General features: G+C 45.0%; 1 protein-coding gene across 4 annotated transcripts in view; it reads right to left on the reverse strand.

Annotated features, from left to right (window-relative positions):
- The window catches only part of LOC123757619 (protein CASP), a 285,090-nt gene that overhangs the window by 176,849 nt on the left and 95,611 nt on the right, over window positions 1-12,630 (reverse strand). For all 4 annotated transcript variants that reach the window (XM_069326988.1, XM_045741432.2, XM_069326987.1 and 1 more), the window contains exon 3: window positions 8,413-8,643. In XM_069326988.1, the coding sequence (XP_069183089.1) occupies window positions 8,413-8,643 (231 nt within the window). The remainder of the gene's footprint in view (window positions 1-8,412; window positions 8,644-12,630) is intronic.

Consider the following 12,630-nt stretch of genomic DNA (forward strand, 5'->3'; position numbering starts at 1 on the left):
GAACCCGAAGCAACAGCTGGACCAGGAGAAGAGGAACAGGTACCCCCACATTGACCAGTCCTGCCGAAAAGCATCCACCGTGAACGCCTCGCAGGCGGGTATGGTGCCACATATAATGGGTGACGCCTTGACCACGCCGACTCGAAGACGTCCATGGACAGGAGTCTATATGTCCGGCAGAGTCAACGAAACGAGTCGGCGACAACTGGCCAATCCGCGAACAGAAGAATGAACCGAAACAGCTGTCCGCCAGGACGCAGGACACACCCTGGACATGAACCTCACGGTTACCCAAACCCTGAGAATCCAGCAAACGAGCCACTCTAAGGAACCAACCCCAAAGGTCAACACCTAAGAGAAACCCTGTGGTTCTGGCAAAGAACCACCAGAGAACAGTCCGAATGGAGCTGAATGGTAGAGCACTGAGTGAACCAAACCCTCTGAAGCGCAAACCAGACAGCCACAAACTCCCGAACCGTGCGGTGAGCCCGACAGACGGACAGACCCCACCATTCCCGGCCGACCTGGTGAGCACTGGTCACAAAGCCCCAGCCGAGAGATGACCCGTCCGTGAACAAATCGGGCGAAGGCTCAGGGAGGTGCCAAGGCACGGAACCCCGAAAACCCCAAAGAGGAAGCTGGTGACGCAGCAACAACACAAGATCCCCAGAGGAACGATTGCAAGAGAGGCGGAAGGGAAGTCTCCGAAGGAACCAAACAGACACCGAAGCCAAACCCGACCCCGAAGGGCAGACCAGCACGTCGAAGTTCAGACTCCCACACAATTGCTTGAGCAACCACTGAGCAACCCGGGACCCCCTCATGAACAGCCGAAGGTGGGACAACAGCAGCAGCAACACTTCTGGAGGGAATGACAAGGAGCGGCCCAAGAGCCCTAAACAAGGCCCAGCCAGGTCCGAACCCGGGACGGAAACAGATGGAATGGTCTGCAGATCTCCAGGAAACCAAACCCGGTGATCTGGAAAGAACCACACCCCTGGCGAGCAGACAAGTGGACCGACTGGGAGCCCACTCCAGCCAGTCGTCGAGGTAGGCCAGACACCGAATCCCAAACAGACTCGGACAGGGCACCAAGATCCGGTAAAGATGCAAAATACACCCAGTGCCAATTACAAAATAGGGAAGGCAACAAAAGCGGCGAACATGAAGCCCCACCACCAACTGTGCCAGTCCCGGAAAACTGGAGAGGAACGTGCCAAGAATTGACCTGGAGGGCCAGGGCCACCATCCAGGCACTCGGCCCCTACAGAAGCCGGACAGGAGACAACAGTCCTCCGATGAGGACATAGAATCCTGGACTGAAGAAGTCCAGAAGAACCCCTGATTCAACAGGCCCATGTCTGCAAAGAGCAGACGGGAACCCCAGAAGGATGGGGTGGATCGACCACGTCTAATGCACCCACTAAGATGATATGACAAAGCGCAGGGGAAGAAAGCTCACCCTGTCAGCCCTGAACCCCCCCAAAGGGGGAGAAGCTGTCCATCGCCGCCACCAGAGGCCGGAAGACAACCAAAAGCGCCCACTAACTGTGGGACTATGCGAAAGTCAACAGAGCAAGCTGCTCCCCCAGTGCCTCGTCAACAGAGAAGGGAACAGAGCCCCCTTCCGAAAGAAAAAATTAAACACACACATATACACATGTATGCATATGTATATACCTAGAGGTTACCTAGAGGTGCTTCCGGGGCTTAGCGTCCCCGCGGCCCGGTCGTCGACCAGGCCTCCTGGTTGCCGGACTTATCAACCAGGCTGTTGGATGCGGCTGCTCGCAGCCTGACATACGAGTCACAGCCTGGTTGATCAGGTATCCTTTGGAGGTGCTTATCCAGTTCTCTCTTGAACACTGAGAGGGGTCGGCCAGTTATGCCCCTTATGTGTAGTGGAAGCGTGTTGAACAGTCTCGGACCTCTGATGTTGATAGAGTTCTCTCTCAGAGTACTAGTTGCACCTCTGTTTTTCAACGGGGGTATTCTGCACATCCTGCCATGTCTTCTGGTCTCATGTGATGTTATTTCTGTGTGCAGGTTTGGGACCAGCCCCTCTAATATTTTCCACGTGTAAATTATTATGTACCTCTCCCACATACACATACATATATACATATACACATGCACAAACCAGCCTACCGCCAACCTCACCCCTCACTCCTGGGACTGACCCTCCATCCCTCACCCACCTGATTGTCCTCCTTCCTCTCTCCCTCCCTTTCACTCCCCTTCACTCCTCCTCTCCCTTTCACTCCCTCTCTCCCTCTCCCTCCATCCCTCCACCAGTTAACCCCCCCCCCCCCACCGTGCCACCCCCACAATAAACACACACACACACACGCACACGGTAACACACGCCTGGCACACCCAGGCACACGCCTGGGTAAGAGTGTATGAGCTGGAGGAGGCAGGAGTCACACTGCAGCAAGCTCCTGGAAATATCGAATTACCTAAGTATTGGGCACAGGTTGAGGGCTACAGTGGTGTCCCAGGTTACATAAAGGTTCAGGGAAGTGTAAAAGCAAATAAAATACAATAAACAAGTAAAAGTGAGTGAAAATAGCCAAGTGGAAAAGTTTGTTTTGGTCTAGAACAAAAACAAAGATGGCCGCCGCTACCACCCCCACTGAGAATGTAGACACACCAACAGATGATGGTTTCAAAGGATTCTCACCACAAGATATAAGGAAATGAGGTGTTCTTGGCAGGTTAGAGATAATTGAGGATATGCAAAAGAAGTATGAAGAAAAAGTGCTTAAATTGGAAGAGGACAATGGAGCTCTTTGGAGTGAGCTTTGCACTCTAAAAGGGAGTATGCTTCAACAAGGTAAGATTATTACTGCATTAACAGACAAGGTAACAAATCAGGAGGAGCAAATCAAGGAACTAGTGAAAGAAAATGAGGCATGGAAAGTGAAGTGTGGTGACTTTGAAGAAATAAACAAGAAAATAGACTCATATGGTGAACAACTCCAAGCAAGCCTAAGGGCTAACATAGAGTTAGGTAAGGATCTCCAACTGGAAACTTCACTGACAACTCACATAGAGGAGGTGAATAAAGAACTAGAAAAGTATAAAGAAGAAATAAAAGCGACATATGCTCAAGTTGTAAAAGAGAAAGAGACTATCAAAGAAGTGTGTTCGGAAGTCAAAACCAGAAATAACCAACAAGAAGCAGAAATTAGGCAAGCAATTAGGAAGGAACTGGTTACCAACAGTAAACTGGTACAAAACACTGCAGATAGAACTAAGTCCATAATCATTTTTGGATGCTTAGAGAAGGAAATTTCATCTAGGGTGGACCGAGCGGCAGAAGAGATGAAAATCATAGAGAAAATAGGAGGTTTAGAAGAGGGCTCAAAGGAAAATGTCAGTGATTTTAGAAGAATAGGAAAATATGAGAAAGAAAAGAACCGCCCCTTAAGGGTGACGTTTAATGGAGTGAAAAACATGATGGAAGTGCTAAGAAATGCCAGGAAACTGCAGAGTGATGAGGTTGGCAAATTTTGGTCAATAAGACAAGACCTCTCCAAGGAAGACAGAGAAAAGCTGAAAATGAACCTAATTGAGGCAAAACGTCTAAATGGGGATAGAAATGAAGAAGACAGAAATTCTTTTTTTTACAAAGTGACAGGGACTGGAAAGCTTGTGAAATGGTACATAAAAACAAAGCAACAAGATCAGTAGTGGAAGGAGGAGTAAAGAGCAAAGGAAAAGGGAACATGTTCCTGAAAATTGTATATACCAACATAGATGGAGTGAGGTCAAAAACTTTGGAGTTGCAAGATATAATCCAGCTTAGGGTCCCAGATATTGTTGCATTATCAGAGATGAAACTTGAAGGAAATATAATAAATGAAGTCATATTCCCAAGAGGCTATTCAGTTTGGAGACGTGACAGGAAAACTAGGAAGGGAGGAGGAGTGGCTGTACTGGTGGAAAAACACCTGAAGGTAAAAGAGTTAATATTTGAAAACCCTCAAGATATTGACATAATGGCATTGCAGGTCTGGAATCAGGATGATAAGCTGATAATTGTAAATACCTACAGCCCACCAGCAAGCAACACATGGACAAAGGAAGAACTGGATGACAAACGAGAGGGCCTCATAATGGTCATGAGAGATATTATTGTACAAGCAGATAAAGATAAATCACGACTGTTGATACTGGGGGACTTCAACTTTAGAGCAATAGACTGGGAGGCCTATGAAGCAAGAACGGAGGACTTTTGGACATGCAGATTTGTGAACCTCATTCTGGAGACATTCTTGTATCAACACATAAAGCAAGCCACAAGAATGAGGGAAGGAGATGTACCGTCAGTACTGGATCTAGTATACACCAGGAAAGAAGAAGAGATTTTTGACATCCAGTACCTTCCTCCCTTGGGAAAGAGTGATCACGTCCTGTTAGACATTAAATATGCTTTAAGATATCATCTAGAAGAAAATGGGGACATTGAAACAGTTGATAAACTCGATTTAAGGAGAGGCAACTATGGGCAATTTCGAAATTTTTTTAATGAGTGTAATTGGACAGAATTGTTGCTAGGCAGGGAAGTAAATGAAATGTATGCCAAATTTTTAAAACTATACGAGGAAGGCACACAAACATTCATACCAAAACAGAGATGCAGGGCCAGAAAACAGGATTGGTTCGACAGAAATTGTGAGAGGGCAAGAGACCAAAAGACACAAAAATGGAATCAGTATAGGAAGAGTCCAAACCCCCAAACATACCAGCGATACAAAGATGCGAGAAACAACTATACAGCAGTAAGGAGAGAGGCAGAAAGAAATTTTGAAAAAGGGATAGCAGATAAATGTAAAACAGAACCGGGCCTATTCTACAAATTCATAGACAACAAATTGAAGGTAAAGGATAATATCCAGAGGTTGAAAATGGGAAACAGATTCACAGAAAATGAAAAGGAAATGTGTGAAACATTAAATGAAAAGTTCCAAAGTGTGTTTGTACAAAATGAAATCTTCAGAGAACCAGACACAATAAGAATTCCAGAGAACAACATAGAGCGGATAGAGGTGTCTAGAGATGAAGTGGAAAATATGCTAAAGGAGCTCGGGAAGAACAAAGCAGCTGGCCCAGATGGCGTTTCACCATGGGTTCTGAGAGAATGTGCATCTGAGCTCAGCATTCCACTTCACCTGATCTTTCAGGCATCCCTGTGTACAGGAATCGTAGCAGACGTGTGGAAACAGGCTAACATAGTTCCAATCTACAAAAGTGGCAGCAGGGAAGACCCCCTCAATTATAGACCTGTATCATTGACAAGTGTAATAGTGAAAGTATTGGAAAAGCTAATCAAAACTAAATGGGTATAACACCTGGAGAGAAATGATATATCATCAGACAGACAGTATGGTTTTCGATCTGGAAGATCCTGTGTATCGAATTTACTCAGTTTCTGTGATCGAGCCACAGAGATATTACAGGAAAGAGATGGTTGGGTTGACTGCATCTATCTGGACCTAAAAAAGGCTTTCGACAGAGTTCCACATAAGAGGTTGTTCTGGAAACTGGAAAATATTGGAGGGGTGACAGGTAAGCTTCTATCATGGATGAAAAATTTTCTGACTGATAGAAAAATGAGGGCAGTAATCAGAGGCAATGTATCGGAATGGAGAAATGTCACAAGTGGAGTACCACAGGGTTCAGTTCTTGCACCAGTGATGTTTATTGTCTACATAAATGATCTACCAGTTGGTATACAGAATTATATGAACATGTTTGCTGATGATGCTAAGATAATAGGAAGGATAAGAAATTTAGATGATTGTCATGCCCTTCAAGAAGACCTGGACAAAATAAGTATATGGCGCACCACCTGGCAAATGGAATTTAATGTTAATAAATGTCATGTTATGGAATGTGGAATAGGAGAACATAGACCCCATACAACCTATATATTATGTGAGAAATCTTTAAAGAATTCTGATAAAGAAAGAGATCTAGGGGTAGTTCTAGATAGAAAACTATCACCTGAGGACCACATAAAGAATATTGTGCAAGGAGCCTATGCGATGCTTTCTAACTTCAGAATTGCATTTAAATACATGGATGGCGATATATTAAAAAAATTGTTCATGACTTTTGTTAGGCCAAAGCTAGAATATGCAGTTGTTGTGTGGTGCCCATATCTTAAGAAGCACATCAACAAACTGGAAAAGGTGCAAAGACATGCTACGAAGTGGCTCCCAGAACTGAAGGGCAAGAGCTACGAGGAGAGGTTGGAAGCATTAAACATGCCAAAACTAGAAGACAGAAGAAAAAGAGGTGATATGATCACTACATACAAAATAGTAACAGGAATTGATAAAATCGACAGGGAAGATTTCCTGAGACCTGGCACTTCAAGAACAAGAGGTCATAGATTTAAACTAGCTAAACACAGATGCCGAAGAAATATAAGAAAATTCACCTTCGCAAATAGAGTGGTAGACGGTTGGAACAAGTTAAGTGAGAAGGTGGTGGAGGCCAAGACCGTCAGTAGTTTCAAAGCGTTATATGACAAAGAGTGCTGGGAAGACGGGACACCACGAGCGTAGCTCTCATCCTGTAACTACACTTAGGTAATTACACTTAGGTAATTACCAGTTGATTGACAGTTGAGAGGCGGGACCAAAGAGCCAAAGCTCAACCCCCGCAAGCACAATTAGGTGAGTACAATTAGGTGAGTTCATATATGTATGTGTATACGAGCAACAGAGATATTACAGGAAAGAGATGGTTGGGTTGACTGCATCTACCTGGACCTAAAAAAGGCTTTCGACATGGGTTCCACATAAGAGGTTGTTCCGGAAACTGGAAAATATTGGAGGGGTGACAGGTAAGCTTCTAACATGGATGAAAAATTTTCTGACTGATAGAAAAATGAGGGCAGTGATCAGAGGCAATGTATCTGACTGCAGAAATGTCACAAGTGGAGTACCACAGACACTGAAACCTCTGCGATGTGTACAATCACAAGGGGGCCTAGCAGAGGGATAGCAAGTACTTATATGTGACTATAACTTATATGTACTTATAACTATTGCCACACCAGGCAAGAGAAAAAAAAAAAAAGCCCCACAAAAGTACAACGTTCTCAGCGGAAACAGAAACCGGCAGCCGTGTAGGTAGGCAGGCTGCACACACCTTGATGCTCAAACCAGCATGATACCACTCCCTACCCAAAGCTAAACAAGGGATACGAAACCCCAGTTGACCCCATGAGTGGGGTAAATGCCAAGCAGCAAGAACCCCCACGGAAATGGATATCTCAGAACGCACCAAGGAAGGGAACCCTAATATGTAAGGGCAGTACTCGCAGGGTGCCTAGGGAAGGAAGCCCCTAAGCGCATGCAGCCCCGGCACTGATGAGGAACATCTGGCCACCACACGCAATAACACTGTAGAAGTCGCCACAAAGGCAAAACACCGCCAAGGAATTTGAGGCCAGAGAAGCGTCCTCCCCAGACTACATTAGCTAACGAACTGGATGAATGAGTAGCCAGCGTGGGGAGGTCCGGGGTTCCCCCTTCCCCTTCTCGGAGAGAAGGGCTGCGCAGATGAGCGGCATGGCAGTGGAGTGTGATGTTTGCTTGTTTCCTTGAGATTGAAGGGAGTTCTACCTCTCTTCAATTTTTAGTTGTCATTTTATTACCATGTGGGATTTGTTTGTTATGCCTAGCTTTCTGGGTGCCTAACCCCGGTCAATGGAAGATATGGAAAACCTCTAACCACAAGGGGGGTTTATCAGGGTCAGTGCTCCCTGCAACCTCTCTGAAGGGGCCAGGTTCTGGCTCATGGTCCCTGGCAGGTCGAACTCCATAGCTAATGCCCCAGTCTAATATATCACACATTAGCCTGATAACTCCAGGAACCCAAAGGGGCTCCTCACAGAAACCCCCCACAAAAATGATTTTCCAAACACACCAGGAAAAGAGAACCCTAGCACTCAAGGGTAGTACTCACTGGGCACTTAGAGAAGGTCGCCCTAAGCACATTTAGCTCTGGTACACTTCAAGTACACCTGGCCACTACACCACAAAAAGCAGAGGACACCATTAAGGCAAACACTGCAGAGAAATCGAGGCCAGCAATGATGACCGTCCTGGATTGCATTAGCCATCGAACTGGAATGGCTAGGTTGCTTGCGTGGGGGGTCAGGGGCTCTCCCCTCCCTGTGCCTCTCTAAGGGGGCCAGGTTCTGGCTCATGGTCTCCGGTAGGTTGAACTCCTATGATTAATGCCCTGGTCTAATGAATTGCATATTACCCCAGTAGCTCCAGGAAGCTGAAGGGGGCTCCCCTCAGAAAAGCCCAATAGTTAAAACAATGACTTAAAATCATGTGCAAGCACATGCTGAGATTTTGTTATTCAAACACTCTTCTATCTTACTTGTATAGAGTGTGCAGTGTGTTTGCTTGGATGACCAGCTCTCCCTTCTCCCTGACCATACACTGTAAGAAGCTGTGTAGTTAAATTAACTGCTGCATGATAGCATCCTGAGGCAATTAACTGCCTAAGGCCACGGTCATCTTGAGTAACAGATGCTGCTGTTAAGACCACTCGCTTTGATGCATATTCTTCACCAAGGTAAGTTCTCACTAAGTTCTTCACTGGGTCACCCTGGAAAGTAATATATAAAGTGAGACTTTAAATAATGATCAGATACTTTAAAAATCAAATAAAAGATAAATGTATTAAATTAATTCAACATATTTCTGGGGAGCCCCCTTGATGGCTACCTGTAGCTATCTCAATGAGAATGCTCCAAGTTATCAGTCACATAAGTTACATGAGTTTATATGGCCTAATGGGGATCAAAGCCAAAACCTGGCCCTCTCACATGAGGTGCAGGGAGCAATGACATTTTGCCATTTCTCCAGAAAAGCATTCAGAAAGTCAGATGAGCTTCACAGACAACTGCTGGGCTCACAAGACTCATTAACCACTAAACTGATAAATACCTCCTCAATTAAAAATATACACAAGAAAATACACAAAACTAGCTAGAACTCATTAGTACTGAATGCCGCCACCAGGCAGCCTGTAGCTTGGTCCATTATCAGCTGTTAGATCAGTTTATTCACTGATGCATAGTTTAAAGCAATGTAGTAGTATTGTCGCATATCGCATGAGTCCTTTGTCGCATATCTTGCAATGAGTCCCACAGCTTCTAAGTTACGTATCAACCATATTAGATTTGTTCTGTAGGGGCCATTTTTTTATACCACAAACAACATAATTTGATTTGCCTTGCCACATATAATTATAAAATATTCCACTAGAAACCTCAACTTACCTTGTTGTTGTTCGTCTTCTTGATTGATGCCACACATCTTGAAGTTAAGAATTCTTGACAATTTAATAACCTATTCCAACACAACACTAAAATTAACACTTAAAATTACTGTACAGTTCATGAGGCAAAGTTAGTTTTGGCTACCAGCTGCTGAAGCCTCACTGGTTGAAGGCACTTACTTGGATTGCCTGTGACACCTCACTGGTTGAAAGCGCTTGGCTTGCCTGTGACGCCTCACTGGTTGAAAGCGCTTGGCTTGCGTGTGACGCCTCACTGGTTGAAGGCACTTGGCTTGCCTGTGATGCCTCACTGGTTGAAGGGCCTTTGGTTGTTTTTCTTGCAAAATAATAATCAAATTTAGCTTGCCTTCTGTGTTCATTGGCCTCTTTTATGATCAGCTCTTTGGTTCTCCTCAGGTATTGATACACGTTTCCAACTTCTGGATTAGCACAGTTGGATGAAAATTTAATTAATCCGTCAACACAGGACATGAGATCACTGTATTTCATGGTCTGTGGTGTTGGTTCCTCACTGCCTTCTTCATCCTCCGCTTCTTCGTCGACCTCATCAGTAATAGACTGGAGAATCTCATCCTCACTCATCACACCATATCCAGGGTCATTAGTATCTCTTTAACCCTTAAATGGCGCATCGCATCATATGATGCTTTGACCGACTTGCAGTAAATTGCGCATCGCATCATATGATGCTTTGGAGTACCACGCACGATTTGAAAGGCCCGCGGGGTATAGGGGGTCCCCATACGCTGCCCAGGGGCTATAGTAAACATCCGCCATTTTGAAAAAAATCCAGCTCACGCTACTATCGTGTGGGAGGCTTCAGTTACCCAGCCGCCACCACGTCGAGCGCACAGCCGAACGCTTCCCGGGCACGCCCTCGCAATCACTCGCCCAAGAGCAAATAACCAGTGACTTATTTTCTGATGGTAAGGAAAGTGACTTTGATGACTCTGACATTGATAAAGACTATACACAATTGACCGATGATGATAGCACGGACAGTGAAAATGAAATACAGCCGCCTCCCATGGCGAGGCCTATACGCTCATCCATGCCACCTCGCCCAGTGTCTACCCCAATTCACCCTCGACCACACAGTTCCTGTGCTTATTTAGAGTCTGAGGATATTTTCGGTGACGAGTCAGAGGAAAGTGACTCTTTTTTCTGGTTTTAGTGAAGTGGAATCAGAACATAGTGTTACTGAGCCTGGTACTAGTACCAGTGGTATTACTGGGCAAGATTTTGTCGCGTCAGCAGCGTCTCGCCCAGCCAAGCGCCACCGCATGGAACAACACGAGGCACTAAGAGCCTCATGTTCACGTGCTTCCACCTCACGTGCATGTAGCGGCCGTATTGTGCATAGACATGCTTCAGCTCCTGGTCCACGGGGTGCATCGCTTCCTCGCTGTAGTGCCCCTGTTGCGTCCCCTGCGTCTCGCAGGACACCAGGTGTACTAGTGTGGAGTGATGGTGCAGGTTTTATTCCCCGAATTCCTGCCTTTGACAATAAAGACGTTGGGATTGCAGAGCTTTTCCCTGATAATGGAGAGGATATGAGTGAATGTGATTATTTTACAGCATTCTATGATGATCCGCTCATGGAATATATTGTACACCAAACGAACCTTCATGCGGCTCATCTCATTAGAAGAGAGAGAACAGAATTTTCATGATTGCAACGTTGGAAAACCACCAATGTAGGTAAAATGTATGTGTTTCTAGTGATATGTATGTTGATGAAACACTGTGTCAAACACGCTCTCACAGATTACCGGAGCAAAGATCTGACTATTCCAACACCTTTCTTCGGAAAATATATGTCCCGAGACAGATTTCAGATACTCCTCAGGTGTCTGCATTTTGCAAGTAATGAGGACCGGACAGAGGATGATAGACTTTGGCGAGTGAGGCACTATATGAACGAAGTGATTGGAAAATTCAGAGATTTTTACGTACCAGCACAGCTGGTGATTGACGAATCCCTTGTACTTTTCAAAGGACATGTTTCATTCAAACAGTATATTCCCTCCAAAGGAAACAGATTTGGACTGAAATTCTTTGTAGAGTACTGTGTGACTGTGAAACAGGATACGTGTTGCACATGATTCTGTATTCAGCTAGCGATGTAGACATTCCCGGTAACGACGAACATGGTTTCTCTGGTAGTGTGGTGAAGTCACTGATGGCACCATGGATGAACAAGGGGCACATCCTATACACAGATAATTACTATACAAGTCCATTGCTAGCTAAGTTCTTGATTGAAAATAGAACCGGGTTGGTTGGCACAGTAAAGGCACGAAGAAGGGAAATGCCAGTATTTGGCAGTGGACTTGCAGTTGGTGAGTGCCAGGTACGGAAATGTGATGAAATACTCTCAGCACGGTGGAAAGACAAGAGAGAAGTGAACCTGCTGACAACCGTTCATGAGGGTACAATGTTGAACAGTGGCAAGGTGCACCGTGTAACGAGAAAACCAGTATATAAGCCAGATTGTGTTCTTGACTACAATATCAACATGCGTTTGATTGATAAGGCTGACATGATGATTGGCACTATTGAGTGTGTGCGGAAAACATTGAAGTGGACGAAAAAAAATGTTTTTCCATCTTGTTGACATGAGCATGTTGAACTGCTATAATTTGTATCTGGTGAAAACTGGACGTAAACCTATTTTCCGTTCATTTGCTTTTACACTTGCAACACAGTTATTAGCAAAGTTTGGTCAAGAAGTCCCTGGCATATGAAGACCAATCATGAACTCAGTGTTGCAGCATGATGCAACACCCAGGCTCGCTCACATAGATGCCTTTCAGCAACACAGACTAAAGAATTTGCCACCAGGTGGAAAGCATGCAATAGGCCAACGTGCATGCCTAGTATGTAAAACAACAAAACGAAGAGAACAGAAACGTAAAATGGTGCAAACATGGTGTGAAGGGTGTGGAGTTGCATTGTGTGTTCTTCTACCACACCCTCTGGTGGTGCTTGCACCTTCACTCTCACCGGTTGAAATGTATTTCAGGTATTGCTCTTTTTGTTTCCTTATATCAGAAACAGTGCTAGTGCCTATATTAAAGTCCTTGGCAACACTTGAAGTCGACTGGCCACTTTCACAAAGTTGTATAACACGTGACTTGTCTTTAATTGTTAGGGTAACCTTCTTCCTCTTAACACCTCCAGAACGATTGATGCTGCTTTGGCCAAAAATGTTCTACAATACTATGAAAACAAAAAAGTTATTTATAAAAAAAACATTTCACTAATGGCTCAGCACTGTGGTATAACACG

Source organism: Procambarus clarkii, chromosome 19, assembly GCF_040958095.1.
Source record: "Procambarus clarkii isolate CNS0578487 chromosome 19, FALCON_Pclarkii_2.0, whole genome shotgun sequence".
NCBI lineage: Eukaryota > Metazoa > Arthropoda > Malacostraca > Decapoda > Cambaridae > Procambarus > Procambarus clarkii.